The sequence below is a fragment of the Amia ocellicauda genome, chromosome 4 (assembly GCF_036373705.1).
Source record: "Amia ocellicauda isolate fAmiCal2 chromosome 4, fAmiCal2.hap1, whole genome shotgun sequence".
Taxonomy (NCBI): domain Eukaryota; kingdom Metazoa; phylum Chordata; class Actinopteri; order Amiiformes; family Amiidae; genus Amia; species Amia ocellicauda.
The window spans coordinates 48798568-48821186 of NC_089853.1; the positions used below are offsets into that span (position 1 = coordinate 48798568).

General features: G+C 38.4%; 1 protein-coding gene across 1 annotated transcript in view; it reads left to right on the plus strand.

The window, feature by feature from the left end:
• The window catches only part of col20a1 (collagen type XX alpha 1 chain), a 69873-nt gene that overhangs the window by 14854 nt on the left and 32400 nt on the right, over positions 1–22619 (plus strand). Inside the window, exons 4-16 of the mRNA XM_066702658.1 lie at positions 3872–4015; positions 7311–7460; positions 8397–8564; positions 10065–10223; positions 11038–11157; positions 12103–12267; positions 14049–14207; positions 14982–15151; positions 15735–15864; positions 16084–16229; positions 17250–17379; positions 17946–18085; positions 20327–20453. Coding sequence (XP_066558755.1) covers positions 3872–4015; positions 7311–7460; positions 8397–8564; positions 10065–10223; positions 11038–11157; positions 12103–12267; positions 14049–14207; positions 14982–15151; positions 15735–15864; positions 16084–16229; positions 17250–17379; positions 17946–18085; positions 20327–20453 — 1908 coding nt within the window. The remainder of the gene's footprint in view (positions 1–3871; positions 4016–7310; positions 7461–8396; positions 8565–10064; positions 10224–11037; positions 11158–12102; positions 12268–14048; positions 14208–14981; positions 15152–15734; positions 15865–16083; positions 16230–17249; positions 17380–17945; positions 18086–20326; positions 20454–22619) is intronic.

Sequence of the window (22619 nt, forward strand, 5' to 3'; positions counted from 1 at the left end):
TGTGGGGGCCAGAATTAAGGTACCTAGACATTAATCTTTTTCAAACATATTTATGCTGCTTGAGATTGGTTAAATATATTGTATAGAATATATTGTAGGATGGTATGTTTATAGTGATAGCAATCTGAAAGCCTGTTTATTTCTAATTATTTCTCATTCAGTGAAAATCAATCCACCTCAGCCTTGGGGAACCATTCCCTTCTACCAGAAGGGAAAAGAAAAGCCCACAATGAAATTTGCTCCTCCTGAAAGTACAGAAAAGTGTCTTAGGAAGTGACTTTGTGACCCCTAGCACAGATGCAATAAGATAAGTAAGTTTAAAAAGTTTAGATTTATTGGAATATTTTAAAGAGAATTACAGACCAGGTTTCCTATATAGAAGACAAGGATAGGGGTGTGAAGACAAACAGAGAAGAGGCAGAGTTCGAACCCAAGTTGCATTTTGTGCATGATAACAAACACCAGAGTGAATACTTAATGTATTTGATTTCAATTGAGCTATATCTGCCAGTCTTCAACATCCTCTCCCTTCTATGGAGGAAAACAATGTTCCCTCAAATTATTTTCCTTTTTGTTTCGGTTCAAAGCTTCTCTCTCATCTGCAGGTAGTGTGAGTGAGTGGAATGGGATTAGCACAGTCTTTTTCCTGATTGAATGACGATTCAGGCATTCTGCCTGTTCTCTTAGTAGATGGTCCCTGTCTGGGCAGGCCTGGGCAGGCCTGGGCTGAGGCTCTGCAGAGAGAGAGAAAGAAAAACAAACAGGCCCCTTTACCTGAAGAAGAGCCTCCAAACACCTTACAAATATTTTCTATGTTAAAAAAGATTGTATCTTGAACACATCAATTCACTAAAGGAACACAGCCAATTAAAGCTCTTCATAAAACTGGAATTAGACACTACCAGATACCAATCAGTGTTATTTTTTACTTTTTGTTTTTTTAAAGACTCACCTTCAAAGCAAAAAAAAAGTGAAAACAATGTATCATTTGAAAGTGAACTGCCAACTCCCAGAGGAGAAGCCTCAGTTGTCCTGTCCAAAGGCCATCTTCTGCCTGAGAAGGAGGAGGGGCAGCAACTGCCACCCCTAGTGCCAGAGAGGGAGGAGGAGTGACTACACTCTCCTGGGCTAAGAAAGTGCAATGGCTGTCCCCAGGCCTATGGAGGGATGGTCAGCGGAATTGCCCCTAAGTGAGGAAGAGGAGTTTCTACCCTGACCAGGGGCAGCTGCTAAGTCCAGAGGGGAGTGGAGCAGAGGAGGGGCTTCTAGTGTCCCTGGATCCAGAGGAGTGGGAAGAGCTGCCATCCGGAGCCCCACAGCCACAGAAGGGGGAGGAGCCACTGCCTGAGGCCCCGCAGTCAGAAGTCCCTTTCACACTCAAATACCAGTTTTTCCTATTGCACCTCCATTCACACTCACTTTGAATGTTGACAAAATGCTGGGAGGTAGCCTTTCACACAGAAAACAGAATACCGGAAAGAGCCTTGGGATCCACATGCAATAGAAGCCTATGGATTTGGGAAAGGAGACACAGACCGATATTCTGGACGTATTTTTGATCATTTCCCCATTTTGCTAGTTTCCTTCCTTTGTGTTTACTGGGCTATTGGTTCTAAGCAGGGCACCGGTTCAGTTCATACTTAAGACCAAGGCTCTTGAAAACAACAAATATTCAGGAGGGAAACGCAAACGATACTTCAGTCTAGGTGCATTGTAGCACTATGACCAGTTCATCAGGCTGTATGTTTGTGTGTTTTTATGGTGTGGTCGCTGGACGCAGTGGTCACAGATCATTTGAACCAGTGAACCCAGTATGAGACTCGGTTCTGGTCGCGTAACGAGAGGCATTGTGTGGGTCTTGACATGTACTGCAGCAAAGTTAAATCAACTAATATAATTAGAAAAACATGACATGAAGGAAATTATTAATTTATTGAAAACCGATGTCAGCATTATATAGCCTACATCACCAACCTGTTGGTTCATCAGTAACACTCAGAATTGCTGCAACTACATTATTTTCAACCTTCACCATTTTTAATGACCCAGTCCATTTTCACGTACCGGCCACGATCACAAATTCTTGGTGGCTTAACCTGTTTGTGTAGTGGTCAAAACGCAAAAACACACCCCTATTGGTTACGCCAGTTAATTAATGTACTGCGTCGAAAACACACAGATGTGACGCGTCGCATGCTGGCATTCTTATTCCTGCTCCATTCACACAGACCCGTTGCTGAAAATTTCCTAGCATTTAAACTAGGTCCCGAGGTGGAACATTCCTGGTGTTGATACACCCTTTCATACAGACCTTTCAAAATGCCATTAAAAAGTTTCGGTGTGAATGGGGCTAGAGAAGAAGGAAGACAGCCAGATGGTGAAGGCCATATTTGTGATAGTTTGACCTCAACATCTTTTTGTTTTTACATTTTCACAACAGATTCCAGCCAAGTATATTTCCTCCATCATGCTGCAGTTCATATTTTGCCATATTGGCTCACTTCCACCGATCTTAGAAAAGAATGTGAATACTTAAGATATTTTTTCGTGTGTGTGTTTGAAATGCAGGCATTGACCTTAAATATGTCAGTTAGGTATTATTAGACGAATACATTATTTTAGACTGCAGGCCAGATCAAATCAAAACTTTTACCCACCTGCTAATAACTACAAACGTACTTGATACTGGTTATGTTTCTGAGTAGAAGAAAGAAGCAACTGATTAAAAGCCACTACTGAGTTCAGGTTTGTAGTTTTCTGTTAGCAGATGGGTTAAAGTTTTGTTTTATTTCTTCCTTTCATTCCAAGTAATTCAAATTTTACATAAATACAGAATATACAGAAGAGGGCACCTGGGTTGTGTTGAACTTCAGCTCAGTCTGTGTTTTGCTTTAGAAGAACAAAAGTAAACTGTGGGCTCCAGTATGCTATAGAGCTGGAATATGGATATTGCTGTAATAGTGTGTTATCCCCTTTAAACTTGGCAAAGCTTTTCATGCTAAATATAGATTTTTCTAGATAGATGTTATGTTTCATATTAAATACATTTATATGAAAGTCAGTTCTATTGTGTGACTTGTTTTTATACCGCAGGTCACAATTCCTCTATATTTTGTAAAAATTTAACATACAATATATTTATAGTATATTTAGTGTAGTTACACATTCAGTGATGCATTGGTTAATGAATACTCTGGGTACAATGCTTCTTTATAACAAACTTGGATGCAGATAATTTTTTTAAAGGAAATCAATTAAATTAATTCACGTGAAGCCAAAAAGAGTAAAATTGGGAGTGGAAATCCATCACTTTGGATTCGGAAATACAGATTAGGTCAGAAGTAAGGTGACTTATTCCCAGCAGATAAAGTGGAGGCTTTGGAGCAGGGAACTACCTTACAGGTTTTGCATAATTCAGTTTTCAGACACATTTGGTAGTATTTAATTATAATTTCCTATTTTAATCCCCCCCTCTGAAGTCCTAGATTGCCTCCCTATGCCCCTGATGTCATTTCTACCTCTGGTAACAATATTTCTGATAACAAAGTGACATTATGCAAAGTATCTACTTCTTTAACTGATGTATTACTGTAGTAACATTGTAGGTAATGTGTAATTACTTTGACACATCAATATGTGTATAATTACACATCAGCCTAAATAATAGTCCCATCTTCTACTAAAGAGTAAGAGCAGTTTTCTATTCACACAAAATGCTTGCAAAAAGCCTCCATAAATGGTCTTAATTTGAAAAACTACCAAATGTAATAATTTGCATTTGCTCTGCTGGTCTTACTCATGAGTAAATTCTTTAAAACCAACTTTGGAAAAGCTTGTATAATTTTTTTTTTGTTTGTTTTGCATTTTAAAGCTGAGACAGAACACGAGATGATGCTGACCACGAACACTGCCAAAGCCACAGTAGCTGGCCTCCTCCCAACCCAGGAGTACACCCTGCAGATATTCCTGCTCAATGGGACCCAAGAGAGGCTCTTCGCCAAGCGGAGGTTCACCAGTAAGGTCAAAAATATCACAGGATATAGCCTGGATCGAGATGATCTCTAATCCCACCTATGCTATTGCCAGCTGAATCTGGAAATTCCTAGGCTATGGCCAATAACCGGTCAAGTGCTGCCGGGTTTGGGGTTGGATAGAAATTGGGTAGTAAAACTCAGTACTGTGTCTTCTCAGGTGCCCTTTAGCTTCAGATTGTTAGCTGCATTTTTAGCTGCATTAAGTCTCATTAGTGAATTTGCTGGGCTATGGGCATTTCAGGGTTTCAGTGTGAAAAATAGGTGGAGGTTTAGACTCTGGGTTTGAAGGGGTTTTGGAGGATATGTGTAATGCTAGACAAGCTGAGGAAACCTTGACCGACTCAGGCCCACCATTCCACAGCCATGCCGGACTAATTGCACTTTTCCCTGTGGATAATCCTGGTCAGTCATGATTGAATTCATTTATTTGAGCTCCATTGAAGTCAAATGACTCATCATAGAACAATATTGTGGATCAGGTGGCAAGAACTCCTGTTTATGAGATCCCATTCACTTCATCTTTTGCCAATAGATGAGGTAGGAGCCTAGCTTGAAAGACACTTTTGTCTTTGAACAAGACACATTGAGGTGTTCTAGTGCTCTTAGTGCAAGTTTAATTAAAGTGTAATTTTAAAGCCATTTTAAAGAAGTTATGCCAAGAAATATACATTATTTTGGATAGATTACATTTTGGAATCTCTGATATTTATACCTGGAAGAGGGAACAGGTGTCAAGTATTAAACTCTCTTGACTGCTATTGTGACAGTGGAGCTCATCTGAGACCAGAATCCTTCAGCTGCATCCAGCTGCATGAAATTCAGGCACGCTATATACTAAAACCAATGAGAAACATTTTTGAAAACACAGGGCTCATGAGTCTTAATGGTTACAATGTAAGATTGTTGCTATCATTAGACAGCAAACTTGCAACACAAACCTTTGGTTAAATCTGAATATATTTATAAATGAATGTGCATATAGTTTTAAATTCAAATCTATTTTTTGACAGGAGTCTATTTTTTCAGTCCTATATAAGATTAGGAACTCAGCCCACCTTGGATTCAAACAAGAATGATGCATGATGACTTTAATAGCACCCACAAAGCAGGTCTCCCAGTTTGAGTTGTGATTCAGTCAAAAACACAAAAAAAGGTAAATAGTTAAAGTACAACACAAAATCTGTCTGCTATCTGATAATTCTAAAGAACTGTTGTGAGACAAAGTGCTAATTACATATAATTATGTGAGGTGGTTCTGTTTACATTTCTTGAGTTTTGGTGGCAGAACATCTGTGTCTTTGAATGAAATGCACTATTGTTCCTTTAAGAACCCCTACTTAAGGGCCTTTTCATGTAGTTTGTTGCTAGTGAATCAAACCAAACTGAAATAATAAGTTGCTTTTGTACTGAAATGTGCTTCTCACATGCAGTTCGCTTGAAGAGAGTCTCAGTTCCTTGTTGCTCTTTCACTTAAGCATTTGTATGAATCTTTTTTGTATTGACATTGCTCTTTTGGAAAGGAACTTAATAAATCACAACAACATGCTGTGCACCCTGGGTGATTGGTCAGAGTTGCTGCCTCTTTCACTCCTTTGTGTTCTAGAAGATAAAAGGGTACAGTACACCACAGCCCAGTGCAGTTCACTTGAAAAAGGGCCTTCATTGGCTGTGCATTTATAGTGAGACCACCTCTTGAGCCTCAGATTAGATTGATTAAAACCAACACTTCAGTGCCCAAACTACAGAAATAACACTCAATGTGAAGAAAACAGACCAAACTTAACACATTGAAATTCTAAATAGTAATTTTTAAGACAGCAAGAAAACAAGGTGTGTCAAATCTCATCAAATATTTTCTTGTTTTGGAAAATATAAAGCAAACTATACAAATAATGGGGTTTTCCTCCTTTGTGACATTATTACTTGTATAGGCACATCATTGTAAAATAAAACCAGCTTTACAGTCTATATCACCCTGTGGGTTTTAACTCTTTATTCCAAGTTCAGATTGTTTAATTTCCTGGATGTGGATCATTTTTCCAACTTTATTGCATATCAAAGTTCTTATAAAATCCTTTGAACAAAGGAGAAGTGAGCAATTGCAGTAATTCTTTCATGTTAAGACAGGATAGTTAGGGCTGAAAGCAGTGTTTTTTCAACAGTATGTCTCACCATAAAATACATTAAATTCATAGCAGTGCTGTTGTTCTGCTAATATAAAAGAGGATAATATGGCAACACATTTTGAGTCCAATTTGGGAAAAATGCCTGAGGAAGATCCTATTGGGTTGAAACATGTGGATTATGAGTTATGGAATATGAGAACAGCTCTTATTCATTCAAATTTGTTGATGTACTTATGAGGGAAGTTTGAAAGATTTTGAAATTTGCATTTAGCACCAATTAATAAACTTTGAACTGAACTTTTTGTTCATATATATATTGTTCTTCTCTTGAGTGACCTTAATTAGCCTCTACTTTTAAGAAAAGGAAGTTAAAACATGAGATGGAATGTTGAATCACTGTCAATCAGAATGTCTAAATGGAATGGAAGAGATGGACAACGGTCCAATTGGTGCCAGGATGTAGTAGGCAGAAGGTGACTTGGGAACTCCTCGAATGATCACACATCAGAAGCTCCCATTACTTTATAACCAGTTTATATTTACTATTTAAACCATCAGATACTGTATAACAGGCTGGTAATAAGTTTGGCGGATCTACTACATTGGGGGATATTGACTTTTTTTTTTATTGGCGAAAATGTAAACTCTTCAATGAACACAAAAATACTTTTAATTTAAAAGACATTCTAACATGTTTTAATGATTACACCAGTAGTTATTTTCTGTTCAGAGCATGGTACCATGGAGCCTTCAAAACCATGGTTAACAAAAACTGTGCCCCGGGACACAGTCTGGCACAACAAGCAGGTCATCTAACTGCTTAAACAAAGTATTTTCCTTCAAATTGACAATTGAATCCCATTAACAATTTCCTCTTTTCCTCCCTACAATGCATTCACAGGGTGGGATTGTTTGCTTAGTGGAAGTATAATTGGCAATTAAATCAAAGCTGACAAAAATGCCAAAATAAATTCCCCACCCAACTTTCCCATTATACTGTAACTCTAACCTGTTAAACCTTGTTTATTGAAAGACAAGATTGAATGAGAGGAATAAAGTGTGTAATTAGAATGGAGGAGGCAACTGCCTGCTGAGGAAGAGAAATGTTGTAATATGAACTTCTTGACCATTGTTTCTCTTTCTCTTACAGTTGACAGTCTGAGGGAGGAGTCTAAAAACCGTAGTGGAAGCAGAGAACAAAAGAAGAAGGCCCTGGATGACTCTGAAGAAATTGCTGCAGACAACTCCACCCAGGCGCCCCAGTCTGCCAACACTGTCGAGGAGGAATCTGCACAGATGGGTAGGCACTACCCCAATCACCAGCACTGTGGTCACCTTTGCTAGTTCTGCACTCATCCACGTTTAAGGATTCTACATGCTTGGAAACTGCTGGTACAGTGTGCACTCTGATCTGAACCACAGACACAGCTATGTGCCTGATCTGCACAGCTCCATCAGCAGAGGAACACACTCACCAACAGCCTGCTCCTCTGACGCAGGGGGTTTGAATGCTCCACCAAATTCAGACATGGATTATGTCACTGTAACCTGCTCATTCTCTGTCAGCTCTGTTACCCTGGCATACTCCTTGTGTCAATCCAGCAAAAGGGGGGTATTCACCCAGACACCCAATTTCTCCATTGGCTTCAGTGATCCTTTACATATTTTGACATTTTTACAGAATTCATTAATAATTGTGCAATAAAAAATAGTGAATTAGAAAGTCACTGATTTACTGCTTTACTACTACTGATTTACTACTAGTTGATGTAAAAGAATGAGATTTGAGATTAAGCCCTACTCTGAAACACACATACCATGCAAACACACACTGTGAGCTACAACACTGTCTAGCCAGTTATTTGATGTCCCTGCTCTAACTCTGTTTTATTGGATTTGACATCTACATGTCCTATAGAGGCAAACCAGATGTTGAACTACAGTGTTTGAGCAGCAGTTTTAAAGTAAAAAGTAAAAAGCAAGTAAAAGCATTTTTAAATCTTGAATTTCCAAATATTTATTCCCCATTTTCACTCCAATTGGAATTGGTGAACTCAGATAGCTGTTATGGCTGCCCCAAAACTCACGTTGTCAAGGTTATCTGCTATTTTTCACTCTGCAAGCTCAGTATGCCCACAGCCCAGCTAATACACCCACAAAATCTATAGCAGACAGAACTTCAATGTTTTCTTTCGTTCTCTCTCTCCTTTTTGTTTTTACAAATCCATCTTTTCAGACATAGTCCCTAGAAACAAGACTTCGGGAGAGAACAGTTCCAAAGGCAGGAAGAAGGGACGCTCCAAAACTCCCAGCACAAATGAGAAGCAGACCCGCAAAAAAACTGAAAAAGAAAACTCCAGCAAAGAAAAACCAACAAAGACAGTCTCCACACAGGCAGAGACAGGTACAGCCTACCTCATTTGTGGATATTGCTCATGGCAGAGGCTATACAATAATTGTAATTTCCCAAAACTATAATTCTGGGTATAAGACTAAAATGTGTTTATTTAAACTGGAATATCAATCCATAGATTGCAATATTTTCAAATATTTGTATTTAGAACATTTCCCCCTTGCATTTTGATTCTGACAAGTGATAAAAATGTTGCACGGTTGCAGGTAAACCAGAAGTGATTAATTTATTTTATGCAGTTTTGTTTTTTCTTTTTTCAGTGAGTCTTGTTTTCCCTAGAAATAAAGCCTAGCCTGTATCTGGAAACTATTAACAAATATATATAAGATGATGAAACCCCCCAATTAATATAACTACTTATAAAACTAGTACAACAAAACACAGAGCAACATATTCACTTTTGAATGAAACAAACAAGTTGTTGTCACATAATTGGGAGCACCTGTCCCCTTAAATAGTTCTTTAACTTTATTAAAAGGTCTCGAGGTCTTCATTAGCTAGATCCCGGAAATGAACACTACATGAAATTATTTAATTGCCACACAAAGAAATGCTTTGTTTCAAATCTCAGTGAAAAACATATCTATTCTGTATCTGGTTGGATTAAAATGAAGAACTTTCGTGTCTGATCTATTGGCTGCCTTTCTAACATATTTCACCAGCTGAGTAATATATATAAAAAAGAGAAACTATTTGTTTTTGTGTCATGACTGAATATCAAATGTATGAAATACACTGTACACAATACACAAAGAGTGTGGAAAGATTTTTATGGCATCCTTTAAGAGCTCCAGGGCAGAAATGCCGCTCTGTTACTGTTATTGTGTATCCCCTAATTTCTGAGTAATTCAACATTCCTGACATGAGGTCATTTTTGTGAGGATGTTCCATAAGCTTGGCCACCTGGAAAGAAGGAATTCTTTGTTACCTGGAGAGTACTGCCTCCCTACTGAGGTATAGAGTAGACTCCGGTAAATGCCCAGCTGTTGCTGCTTTAGAGGAGTGTCAGGTATTGGATTTCTGAGGTCTCAATTTGAATACTACTAATACTACAACCACCACCACCACCACCACTACTACTACTACTAATAATAATAATAATAATAATAATAATGTCAATTATGTCCTTCAATTCAAAACATCAAAGCACTTTACATGGTCAATTTAAAGAGAACATTTATAAATGAAATTACAAAATTGTATCCTATCAAGTTTTTATTTACCAGTAGTATAAAGTGGTTTCTGACAATAAATTAAACTGTGATTAGGTATACGTTTGTCTGTGTAAACCTGCATTTAAGATGAATTGTCTGTTCCAAATTGGGAGTGAGTAAAATACAAAATAATTACAGTTATTAGAAACTCAGATGGAATGAATAAGACTAAGACTGAGAAACCCTGGGGTAGATACCTTTTAATAGGCCAAGTGTTTGGAATGCAGCTCAAATGTGGTGTTGAGGGATTTATTTGTGTTCTGACTTTTTTTTGCAGCGAGGAGAATGTTTGCATGCGAGACCGCAGCCCCGGCGGACATTGTGTTCCTGGTCGATGGGTCCTGGAGTATTGGAAGGAGCAACTTCAAACGTGTGCGTGACTTCCTGGAGAACGTCATGATTCCCTTCAACATCGCAAGTGACAGCATAAGGATTGGTAAGTAGTATCTTTCTTGGGACATTTACAGTACCCTTTATCTGAATATAATGTTGATCAATCTGGTGAGTGGCGTACTGAAAATCTCAAGATAAGCAGATGCAGAATCAATATTGTGTGACATTAATCAATGTGTTTTGGTCTTGTTGATAGAACTGTGTTGACACATTTTTGATTGAAAATCAGTTTTTCTGTTTCTGTTCGACAGTAGTCAAATTGTTAATTTTCGTATCCATTAGTCAAATAATTGAAAAGCTTGTCTTTGATTTTAAGTCTGTTGAAACTGGAATATCGCCATTGAATATATCATAAAACAGCGACATGGCTAGAGAGCTTGTTCCAACTCCCTGCCACTTTTATTACAAAAACTTGCCTCATATTTAAAAACCTTCACTTAATCTTAATTTCTCTTTCAAACATCTGGTGAATGGCTACAGTGTCTTCTGCTCGGAATTACGTAGTTTATTAGGCTAATTGCTCATCTGCAATAATTAATTGTTTCCAGATTGTGAACGTATATAAAAAGGCTATGGAATATGACCCACCAGAACCAGGGTTCCCCACCACTTCTTTAACATACCCAAGTATGACATTCCTGTATGACCCAGAACCATTCTAGTCACTCTACGTTCTATTCAGTACAGTCTCCAAGGGCCCATTTTTAGGATTAAATAGAACAATGCATACAGAACTTCCTTTTGATTCTTTACCCATCTTCCTGGTGTTTCTGTGCAACAATTCAACAAGCAAAAAGGCAATCATGCTAAAAACATGGAAATTAATAACCCAACATTGCCTCTGTGTTGTCTTGCAGCGTTGTCGCAGTACAGTGGAGATCCACGCACAGAGTGGAACCTGAATAATTTCACCACCAAAGAGCAGCTCGTAGAAGCTGTGAGGAACTTTCGATACAAGGGAGGCAACACGTTCACAGGTAATTTGCAAGAAAGGCAGAATCTGCTACCTGTTTTAAATCCTTTATTTGAGGTCAGTAGGAAACCTTAATGACACACAAATAACTGAAAGCGATCAAATTGAATTGAACCGTATGAGGAAGGAGTTAAATGGTCTCACCACGTAAAACTTCAGACTAGTAACAAAAGTGCTTCAAAGATGAATATGGAAGTTGCAACACTTTAATCGGGTGTATCCATAACATAAATCAAGATTTCATTATCTGATTGTTGCACATGGTTGTCTGCCAGTTTTTGACAGTCATAATAGCCTTTGGTAGAGCATGTTCTTGGACAGGTGCCGGGAATGTGTGCCCCCCAGCATCACTTATTGTTGCCCAGATAATGACCTATTACCTCAGTGAGTGTAAAACGTATAGATGTTCTACACTTACCACTCTACGTTTAGCTTTCTTTTCAGTTATTTCATATGCTGGTCAAAAGTATTGGACAAAACAAGCACTTGAAACTGAGATAAGTGATAGTGATTGGATTAAGGAGGTGTTTATAGATAATGGTTCAAAAATGACCCTGAATTTATCTGTTGTGGTCTTAAGGTTTTTAGGTGCTATGTGCAAAAATGGACTAATTGTGGCAGAATCATGATGCAGTTTTTAACACAGTTTTCAATGTGCTTCTCTTAGCCTGATCTACAATGTGTGAGGGAGGGTTTGTGTTGTTGTTCTGAGTTTCCCATTTCCCTCTGTACTGACCTCTGTCTGTCCAACCTTGGCTGGATCAGAAAGTGTCTGAAACAACCTTTCCCTTGAGCCTCACCTCAGAATTCAGCCTTTGGCTCTTGTGAAATATATAAGTAAGTGCAATTTCTGAATAAAGGGTAGTCCTTTAGTTTAAGCAGCCCAGTGCATCAGTGATGTTTTAGTTTGCTTTTGCTGTTCTGTTGCTGTTCATATGTTATATGATAGGCCAGGCTTTGATGCATGTCTTGGAGGAGAATCTGAAAGAGGAGTCAGGAGCCCGGCTGGACTCACCCCAGTTTGTTGTACTTCTTACTGACGGCAAGTCCCAAGATGACGCCATCATCTCAGCACAGAAACTGAAGGATGCTGGTGTTGAGATCATCGCTGTGGGTAAGACAGACAGCAGTCTCTCATATTAGGGGGTTTCCATGCAGCCATCTCTCTCAGTAAGCATTCCGGAATTAAACAAATGAATAATGCTATAACTAAAAAGGAAATAATAATAATAAAGACAGGTCAACTGATATGCAGAATGCTTAAACAAAGCAATGCCTTCAAAGTTGACTGTTCTTGACTTTAATATAAATGTGTGTCCAACACTATACAGTCAGAAACAGTGTTCTCTGGCAATCAAGTCTGGACAGGATACAGTACACGTTACGTTCAATTCACATGGCCTAACATCACACTTCTGACAGTGCTGACGTATAATTGCACCATCTCAACTTTGTATTTGAAACAGTGCTGGTGTACAATTTTGAGTCCTGACTACATTGTCAGATAGTAGTGTTTCCTCACAGACTGCATAGCATCAACCAACGAATGAATAGGAAAAACATGGGAAGCACAAAAGCCAAATTAATGAAAGACTGGAAGGATACATGGCGAAAATGCCATCTGACATCATATTGTTCTCTTGAAGACATTTCAAGCAGCGGTTTTTGATGTCCTTTCTGCCATATAAGCCCAAATGGACAACATTCTGTCTGGTTTTTAGTCATATCCTGAAAATGAAGCTAGCTAATCGACCTGAAAATTTTGTAGAAAGCAAGGTATAGCTGTATCATTTAACCAAATATTTTTTCTTCATCTTTTTTTCCTTTTTTTAAATGTTCATCTGGAACATGCAACCAAGCCACATTGAAGAAGTTGTTCACAGAGGTTTTTACAATTGAAAAAATGGATAACATGCCACAGGTTAACCATCAGTCTAGTCTAACCCTAAGAGAGATCAGGAAAAATTAGGAGGAGGTACTAAAGGGACTAGCAGAATTAAAAACAAACAAATCACCTGGGTTCAGATGGTATATTTCCAACAGTACTTAAAGAAATGAGGGAAATTATTTTTAGGCCGCTAATTCAAATATTCCAAAAGACACTTAGAACAGGGGATGTGCCAACTGACTGGAAGACGGCAAATGTCATACCAATCCACAAGAAAGGGGACAAAATTGAGCCAGGAAATTACAGACCAATCAGTCTCACCTGCATCAACTGTAAAATGTTGGAAAAAATGATTAGACAGAAAATAGAGGAGCATCTTAATGAAAACCATATTCTTGGAGATAGTCAACATGGGTTTAGAGGAGGCAGATCATGTCTTACTAATCTATTAGAATTTTTTGAACATTCAAACTGCAGCTGTGGATCATGTGAAAGCATATATGATATATACTTAGAGACTGAGGGAACTGAACCTTTTCACCCTGGAACAGAGGAGACTACGTGGGGACTTGATTCAAGTCTTCAAAATCATGAAAGGCATCGACCACATCAAACCAGAGGAGTTTTTTCAGATCAGCAGGGACACATGCACCCGGGACACAAATGAAAATTGGGCTTCAAGATGGAAAACAGGAGACACTTCTTCACACAAACTCCCCAGCGATGTGGTTGGAGCTGAAAATTTGGGAACATAGGCTGGATAGGATCCTTGGATCACTTAGTTATTAATGGACATCAAACGAGCATGATGGGTTGAATGGCCTCCTCTCGATTGTAAACTTTCTTATGTTACCCTGGGATCCTTAAAAAATAAAGAGAAGAACCTTTGATTAACTAAACAAGCGAGACAAGACCAGTGGTTACTGTTTGTAATATTTATTTTGTGTCATACTGAATGTGAGTGGGTGGCTCAGGCAGTGACATGTTTATGTGGTGTGGATGTTCAGGGGTGAAGAATGCAGATGAGGCAGAGCTGAAGCAGATCGCCTCGAAGCCCATTGAGCTCAGCGTCTTCAATGTCAACGACTTCCCTCTGCTCAGCAGGCTGGTGGACAGACTGAGCCGCATTTTGTGTGGGAAGATTGAAGACAAGAGCAAAGCTAAGAGTGAGTGACATCGTCCTTTGTGTTGTTGGTTTGTGTAGTCTGACCCGTACCATGAAAGATTTTCTGACATTTATTTTCATATTTCTGTTTGCTGTACTGACTGGGCATTCAGACATAAACAGCTTATGAAAAGTCTTTTAAAAGCTGAATACCAGGGAAAGCAAAGCAGTTTTTTTGCTGATTTCTGAACAAGCATTATGTGTACAGTTCCTTTTAGACATCTTTGAAAAAGCTGATTACCATTTTGTAAAAATTGAAGCAGAATCACAGCATGCAAAGGATATATCACACACTGCTCCTCTTTTAATGGGGAGTGGGGCTTTGTTACAGAGGAGTTTCATTCTATGCTATTCATTAAATGGCTGATTGTGTTCAAAATCTACAACAAGACATTACATCTGGGAGACATTATTTGCAGCAAAACTGTTAACTTTGTTAAGATTATTAAAACAATCAAGACTGTTATATTTTGTGAAGATTCAGGAATAGATTTTTTTAAATCAAGTTATTTGTTTGTCTGAGCTGGCCAGGGTATCCTAACATGTCATTGGCTTACTGAGTGCCTGTGAGATCTATAGTATTTTTGGTGAAAGGTGCCTTTTGAACTGTGGATTTATGTGCCATTCCTTCTGTAATGGAATGGCCATCTTGAGTTAATTAGCTTCCAGATTGGGAGGGTTTAAAATAAAAATATATAAAGAAATTACAGATAAATACAGATAATGGAGACTAATCTTTGAATGAATGCTGCCTTGCTTTGCATTGGTCTTATAGGACTGGAGAAGCCTACCCAGCCTGCGGTGGAGACAGACACTGGGCCCACAAACCTGGCCTTCTTTGAGGTGAATTCCAGGGACTTCAAAGTGAGCTGGAGTCCGCCCCCCCAGCCCGTGCACAGATATAGGGTTGTCTATCACAGTGCAGAGGGAGGGAGCCCCCAGGAGGTAAGTCATGGTTAAACAATTACAATAATACTGTGAATTGTATGCATTCTAAAAAGAAACCAAGTCCACAAACCATTAATATTATAACCACATGAATAATTGGATGCTCTACATGTATTACATATACATATATTCTTTATATTTAAATTTGGCATCTGAAGAGTTCAAACACATGATTCTTCTGTTTTTTTTTAACATGTTCTAAGAGCTTGTACTTTATCCTGTGATAAATTCTAAATTTGATAGATTATTATATATGTATTTTCTCATTAAACATATCTTGAGTTTATAAGGGTTGGGTTTTCTAAGTTCCATGATTTGTAAGCATTTTCCCAATCCAATCAATTTTTTGGAACTTCAGTGGAAGTTTGTATAAACCCTGTCATATAAACTAATTTAAATCCTTATCATTTCCTGAATTAGTGATAAACAAATTCTGAACATATATACATATATCATTTGTTAAAATAGTTTAATGAAATATAATTATTAAACTAAACGAAATACCAAATAACATTATTTCTAATGAAGGGTGTGAATACTTACAATTATGACTGAACTCTGCTATTGGCTTGCTTTCCAGGTGGTGGTAAATGGCACAGAGTCCAGTGTCCTACTGGAGGGCCTGTCCTCTCAGACTGAGTACCATGTCTCGATCTTCCCTGTTTACGAGAGAAATGTTGGCACTGGCCTGCGGGGGACTGTGACCACATGTGAGTTCTTTAAAAATACCAACTGACCTGCTCTCTGCTTAGTTAATATAATTTAACTGTTGGTTTATTTTACTGCTCAGAATTTCCATCTTCCCCAGCCTTCTGAATATGGTTCTCCAAACAGGATCTATCGCTTCATTTGCATGCGCTTCATTTGACATTGGTTGCCACTGCCTGAAGGATGCTGTTCTGCCTCTCTCCCTGCCTTTCCGATTCTAGTGCCGCTGGCGCCGCCCCAGTACCTCCAGATCTACTCCACCACGCACAACAGCCTGCGGGTTCGCTGGCAGGCAGCACAGGGCGCCACGCAGTACATGGCCCTTTACTCTGCCTTGGCTGACGGGGAACCCGATGATGCCAAAGAGGCAGGTCGACGTTAATTAGTTAATTAGTTTGGTCATTTGTGCTGCAAGTGTCATGTAAAGGTTTTTTTGCGTTAATATTACGGTTGAATAAAAAAACTTGATGGAAACGGCAAATGTTGATGAATTTCAGAAACATCGAACACAAGTTTTTACGTTCGACTGAGGTGGATTTTTCATATGTTTATATAGTCAGTTGTACGCATAACCGACTATTATAGCTTGGCTACACCATTCACGCCTTATTCGACAAGGCATTAGTGTTTTACCAATTACTAATGCCTTGTCGAAAAGCTTCAGTTCACACAGCACCAAACTGCAACTCCTAACCAGCTAGACCAATCCAGTGTGTGCTGGTATGTCTATGTTAATATTGTGCAGCTTGAAGGAAGAAAAAATACAGTATTGAAAAGAGAGAAATAATCTTGAAGACTATTAATCAATTTCTGATACAAATGACATGTTGTTATTGATGTAATTCTATAATAAAAATGCAATTACATTTGATTTTACTGAATGAAACTGTTCAGAGTTTAAGAGGCAAGAGGCATGTTGTCCTCTTGAACACTAAACAGTTTAATTTAGTAGTACTTAAAACTACCTTCAGCACACACTGACCTGTCATACTTTGTTGTTACAAACGGGTTGATTAAAAAAAAAGTCTGTATTTGAAATGATAAAATATTTCAATTTAAAAGTAATATAAATGATTTACTATAATTTAATTTCATCCTCTTACAAAATTGGAAAACAATCTTGTATATTGCTTATACAACTGCTTTATAACCTCTGTGAAAATAAAATGAACATGCCCATTAAATATCTAATATATATGTTTTTTTTAATATTTTATTGGCACAATGGGAATGTATATACAATGTATGTGTATATTTGCACAATAACTTTCTAAGCATCCTGTGTTTGTTTCAGTGGTTATTCATTAGCATGTACCATCAATATTTACAAAAACACAACCCTAGACAAAACCTAACTGGAAATGTAATCTCCTATGGGGCTGGGCAGGTGAAGTTTGGTCCAGAAAAGACAGACGTTGAGCTTGCTGGTTTGCTGCCCTCGACGGACTACTCTGTCACAGTGTATGCTCTCTATGATGAAGACCCCAGCGACCCCATCACCGCCATGGCGAGAACAAGTGAGTTCACACACACATTTTATTTGTAGTTGATATCTGTCATTAATTTCCATGTGTGTACTGTTATGGTAGGGAAACCTGGGTTCCTCTACTTCTTGTACTCCAGTGAACTCTGTAGGTTACTTAGTGACTATAAACCTAGTATTAAGAGCAAGAGATGAATTAGTCATCCCTACAATGCTACAACTCTGATGTTTGCACCTTGGACTCACAGTGTGAAATAAAGCAGTTGGCTTTTTGCTTCATCACAGTTGCCGTCGTGTTTTTCCTTCAATGTAACTGACATGCATTGTGATACTGTCTTTGCTGGCAGGACTGCATTACAATCTAAATTGCATATTTAGGACAAATAATGAAACTGTTTTGTTATAATAACAACATGCATTCGTGTTAATCATGTCATTCCTAATGTTTTTTCCCCCTTATTACTAACCTCAATAATTGTTTAGTTTTAACCATAATTTTCCTTGCCTGGGATCTATTGAGGTGCAGGGCAGTTCGGGGCAGTGATTTGTGATTATCAAGCCCTCATGTCACCAGCAGATATTTATTTCATGCCCCTCCAGAGCCCCTCAGCCCTCCTCTCAGCCTACAGTTTCCCCAGATCAGCCACAGCACTGTGAGAGTGAGCTGGATTCCTGCCTCAGACAGAGTCCCCAGGCACCGACTCACCTACAGTACAAACCACGGCAGTGATGTCAAGCATGTGAGTAACAGCTTCACCAGCATGCTCTTGGGGAGGGATATTTTCAGCCTCTTCATTATACTTCTGATGTCTGTGCATTTGATGTGCTCAGAGTTTTTCAGTGTGGTTGTGAGGGTCTCCCAAAAAGTGCATCTGAAAAAAACACAATCCTATATATTAAACATTACTTATGCCTTAAATTTACCCTGGTTTAGCCATATATGGGCAAACTGAGCAGTTGTCAGGCAGAAACTGGGCTTCCACTCATCACAGGACAGACATTTGGGCCTGTTATTTTTCTCTCCTTTGTGGTCTGCATAAAAGTGCCTGTAGTTTGTAACTTCTCTAAGACTGTTCTTGAGATTGCCTCTTGAACCTCTTCCTTGCAGCTGCTTGTAGTAAAAACCTTTTGATTGGCGGTACATCTCTCTCTGGATTTTTGCGACTCTTCACCGGTCATCCAGTGTAGGGATGGCCTGATCCAGGCAGGGTCTTGGTGGTGCCATATTCTTTCTACTGCATAATTCTTAATCATCTTGACAGAGCTCCAAAGATTATTCATGGCATTTGATATTTTTATATGCATCCCTTGATCTGTGACTTTCAACAACTTTGTTCTTTTGAAAGCTCCTTGCTACTCGTGGTTGAGTCTTTGCATTGAAATATTTTTAATGGATTTTCCACAAGTTTTTGAATATTTTCACCCTCAAACTTATGGGGTATGATGTATAAATAAATGAGAAGAGGAGAAAAAGGATTCTAATGCATTTAAAGTAGGCCTGTCCAGGGTACATTTTTATCTTCGAAGGTTCGAAGCGTCATTGGTGCTAATTTGCATAATTTATCGATTATGTCACATTCGCTACTAGTGTATAGATTTAAATGAAAATCCTCCTTTTTTAACAGGTAATAAACTAAAACAAACAATTGTAGTTTAAAATGTAATCTTGAACAGTAATCATGCTTTTATTTATTTCTAAAGGACACAGTTTATGTAAAGATTGATTTTACTTGCACTACACATTTTAACCTTCTAGTAAAAACACTACTCATAATAAACCATATGCATGTTAACTTTCATTTGTATTTTATTCAATACAGAAAAAGTGTCGGAAATAGCAAATCGGTGTAAAACCCATGATGAATATACCTGTGTGTTCAGTAACATTAAAAAACACAACTATATTGAAAGTAGTAAAAAGACACCAGAACACAGTAACCACAGTAACTATAATAAAAAGGCTCTCCCTTCTACAGTTCAGAGTTTGTGTCAACATTATGTAGCCTACTATATATAATAATAATAAATGTGTCAATTGGAACGAACTTGCAAAGCTAGTGCGGAGCTGCATACTAAACATGGGATCATCTCCAGTTCGCTGCATTCACTTCTATGCAATTGACCCATTAAGCCAAATAAATAATGCATCATAATTTAAACTTAGTTAGTTAAATGATTCTGGAGATTGCTCATTCCTTCATGATATACAATCAGTTGCACAGCTTACATTAAGCTTTTTGGGGGTCTTCTGTGCATGTAGCAGAACATTCCAAACAACAGATGTTTTTCTGTAAAGATCTTCACTTCGCTGTAAAGATCATGAATAAATAAAGCAGAATAACACAGAGTGGTCCACAGGCATGCTGGCAGGTAATTGTATATTTTCAAAATACAGTGTTTACATTTAATCTGGCCTAATGCCTGCTGATATGACATTGGGAATTGAGGGTCTTTTTATGATGGTTTTGAATTTTGTTAAATCCAACAACTTTTATTTAAGTGATGGGCAATATACAGATCTAACATTTTAATGTAAATAGGCTATGTGGGACATCTGAATCGTGGTTTAGTATTGTAACACTTGCGGGGGTTTCCAAGCAGTAGACCCAACTCATCATTGCAGCACACACAGGTCTCAGGGACTGAACACACTCACACATGGACTTGTTCTTCCGCCTCCCTCCCCCTTAATCCCCTCTCCCTACACTCCTCCCCACCGCACCGCCTATACCCCATTAACCCTTTATTGTGGTGGCAGTATTCAAATATTGTCAGTTTCTATTAACAAGATTGAAAAAAAATCTATGTGATTGTCACGTGACGAACCTTCGAAGGTTTGTAAGAACCTCTGAAGGTCTGGAGACCGATCAAACCTTTGAACGCTCGAACCTTCGAAGACAGCCCTAATTTAAGTGCTTTCTCATTAGTGGCCAATTTCAGGGTATTTCAAGGCTTCAACTGTCCTCCTTTTATCCCTGCAGGTAGAGGTTGAGGAAACAACATCCTTCCTGCTTCGGAATCTCTCCTCCTTATCAAACTATATTGTGGCCATCTGCTCTGTCTACGATGAGGGACTTTCTACTCTGATAACTGGCAATGTCACAACTTGTAAGTAAACTATTCACTGCTTTTTTCAAGGGCTGCTATTTTATATTGAATAACTGAATAACTTCAGAACTGCACATAGTCAAACTGTATAATTGGTGGTTGAAAATTTGAAAATACACAAAGGGAAAATTATATATATATATACACTCACCTAAAGGATTATTAGGAACACCTGTTCAATTTCTCATTAATGCAATTATGTAACCAACCAATCACATGGCAGTTGCTTCAATGCATTTAGGGGTGTGGTCCTGGTCAAGACAATCTCCTGAACTCCAAACTGAATGTCTGAATGGGAAAGAAAGGTGATTTAAGCAATTTTGAGCGTGGCATGGTTGTTGGTGCCAGACGGGCCGGTCTGAGTATTTCACAATCTGCTCAGTTACTGGGATTTTCACGCACAACCATTTCTAGGGTTTACAAAGAATGGTGTGAAAAGGGAAAAACATCCAGTATGCGGCAGTCCTGTGGGCGAAAATGCCTTGTTGATGCTAGAGGTCAGAGGAGAATGGGCCGACTGATTCAAGCTGATAGAAGAGCAACTTTGACTGAAATAACCACTCGTTACAACCGAGGTATGCAGCAAAGCATTTGTGAAGCCACAACACGTACAACTTTGAGGCGGATGGGCTACAACAGCAGAAGACCCCACCGGGTACCACTCATCTCCACTACAAATAGGAAAAAGAGGCTACAATTTGCACAAGCTCACCAAAATTGGACAGTTGAAGACTGGAAAAATGTTGCCTGGTCTGATGAGTCTCGATTTCTGTTGAGACATTCAGATGGTAGAGTCAGAATTTGGCGTAAACAGAATGAGAACATGGATCCATCATGCCTTGTTACCACTGTGCAGGCTGGTGGTGGTGGTGTAATGGTGTGGGGGATGTTTTCTTGGCACACTTTAGGCCCCTTAGTGCCAATTGGGCATCGTTTAAATGCCACGGACTACCTGAGCATTGTTTCTGACCATGTCCATCGCTTTATGACCACCATGTACCCATCCTCTGATGGCTACTTCCAGCAGGATAATGCACCATGTCACAAAGGTCGAATCATTTCAAATTGGTTTCTTGAACATGACAATGAGTTCACTGTACTAAACTGGCCCCCACAGTCACCAGATCTCAACCCAATAGAGCATCTTTGGGATGTGGTGGAACGGGAGCTTCGTGCCCTGGATGTGCATCCCACAAATCTCCATCAACTGCAAGATGCTATCCTATCAATATGGGCCAACATTTCTAAAGAATGCTTTCAGCACCTTGTTGAATCAATGCCACGTAGAATTAAGGCAGTTCTGAAGGCGAAAGGGGGTCAAACACAGTATTAGTATGGTGTTCCTAATAATCCTTTAGGTGAGTGTATATATATATATATATATATATATATATATATATATATATATATCAATCACTAACAGAGTCTAGGCAATGTACAGAAACAATTAGAAGGCCAAATGGGCTGTAACCAATATTACAGATTAATTGTCAGGAAGGAAATACAGAAACTATTTGTTTTCCCAATTAGGCCATTTCTGAGATAGTCTATATTTATTTTCTCCACATCCCAATTAAACATATACAAGGAGAAAGTCCAAAAAGCGACTAATTCCAGGGTTTTATAACAGGAAGACAGATTAAAGGATATTTTTAACCTCTGTAAAAGATCATTGAGGTCTTCAAAAGTTGAAAGCCATGTCTTTACGTTTATTTCTACAAACAATGGTAGAGGACATAATTGGATATTTGTTAAGAGACAATAATGAGCTAAATAGGCTTACACTGTAATTTAATCACTATCTTTATAGGAAAGTGATGAACTCCAATAATGTGACTGGTGTCTTCTATTCATAAGTATTTGTTAAATTCTTGTTTTTAAGGTTGGTGGTTACAAAGTTAAAGGATTTTCATTAGCTACAAATGCTGCTGGGCCAGTCACTTACAAACATCTAGATTAACTGTATTTACTTACAATTGAGATCAGAAGAAATGTATTTGTAAAAATATGCATTACTAGGTGGATAACACTGAACAGGTGGCCCTCAAAAATATGCCCTAAACTCAATAATAAATAACTATCTGTTGCTTAACATTAATGTATTGTTTCACTTGATTTTTATTAATAAGGGGGTTATTCATAAAACATTTTCCCCATTCAAAAATA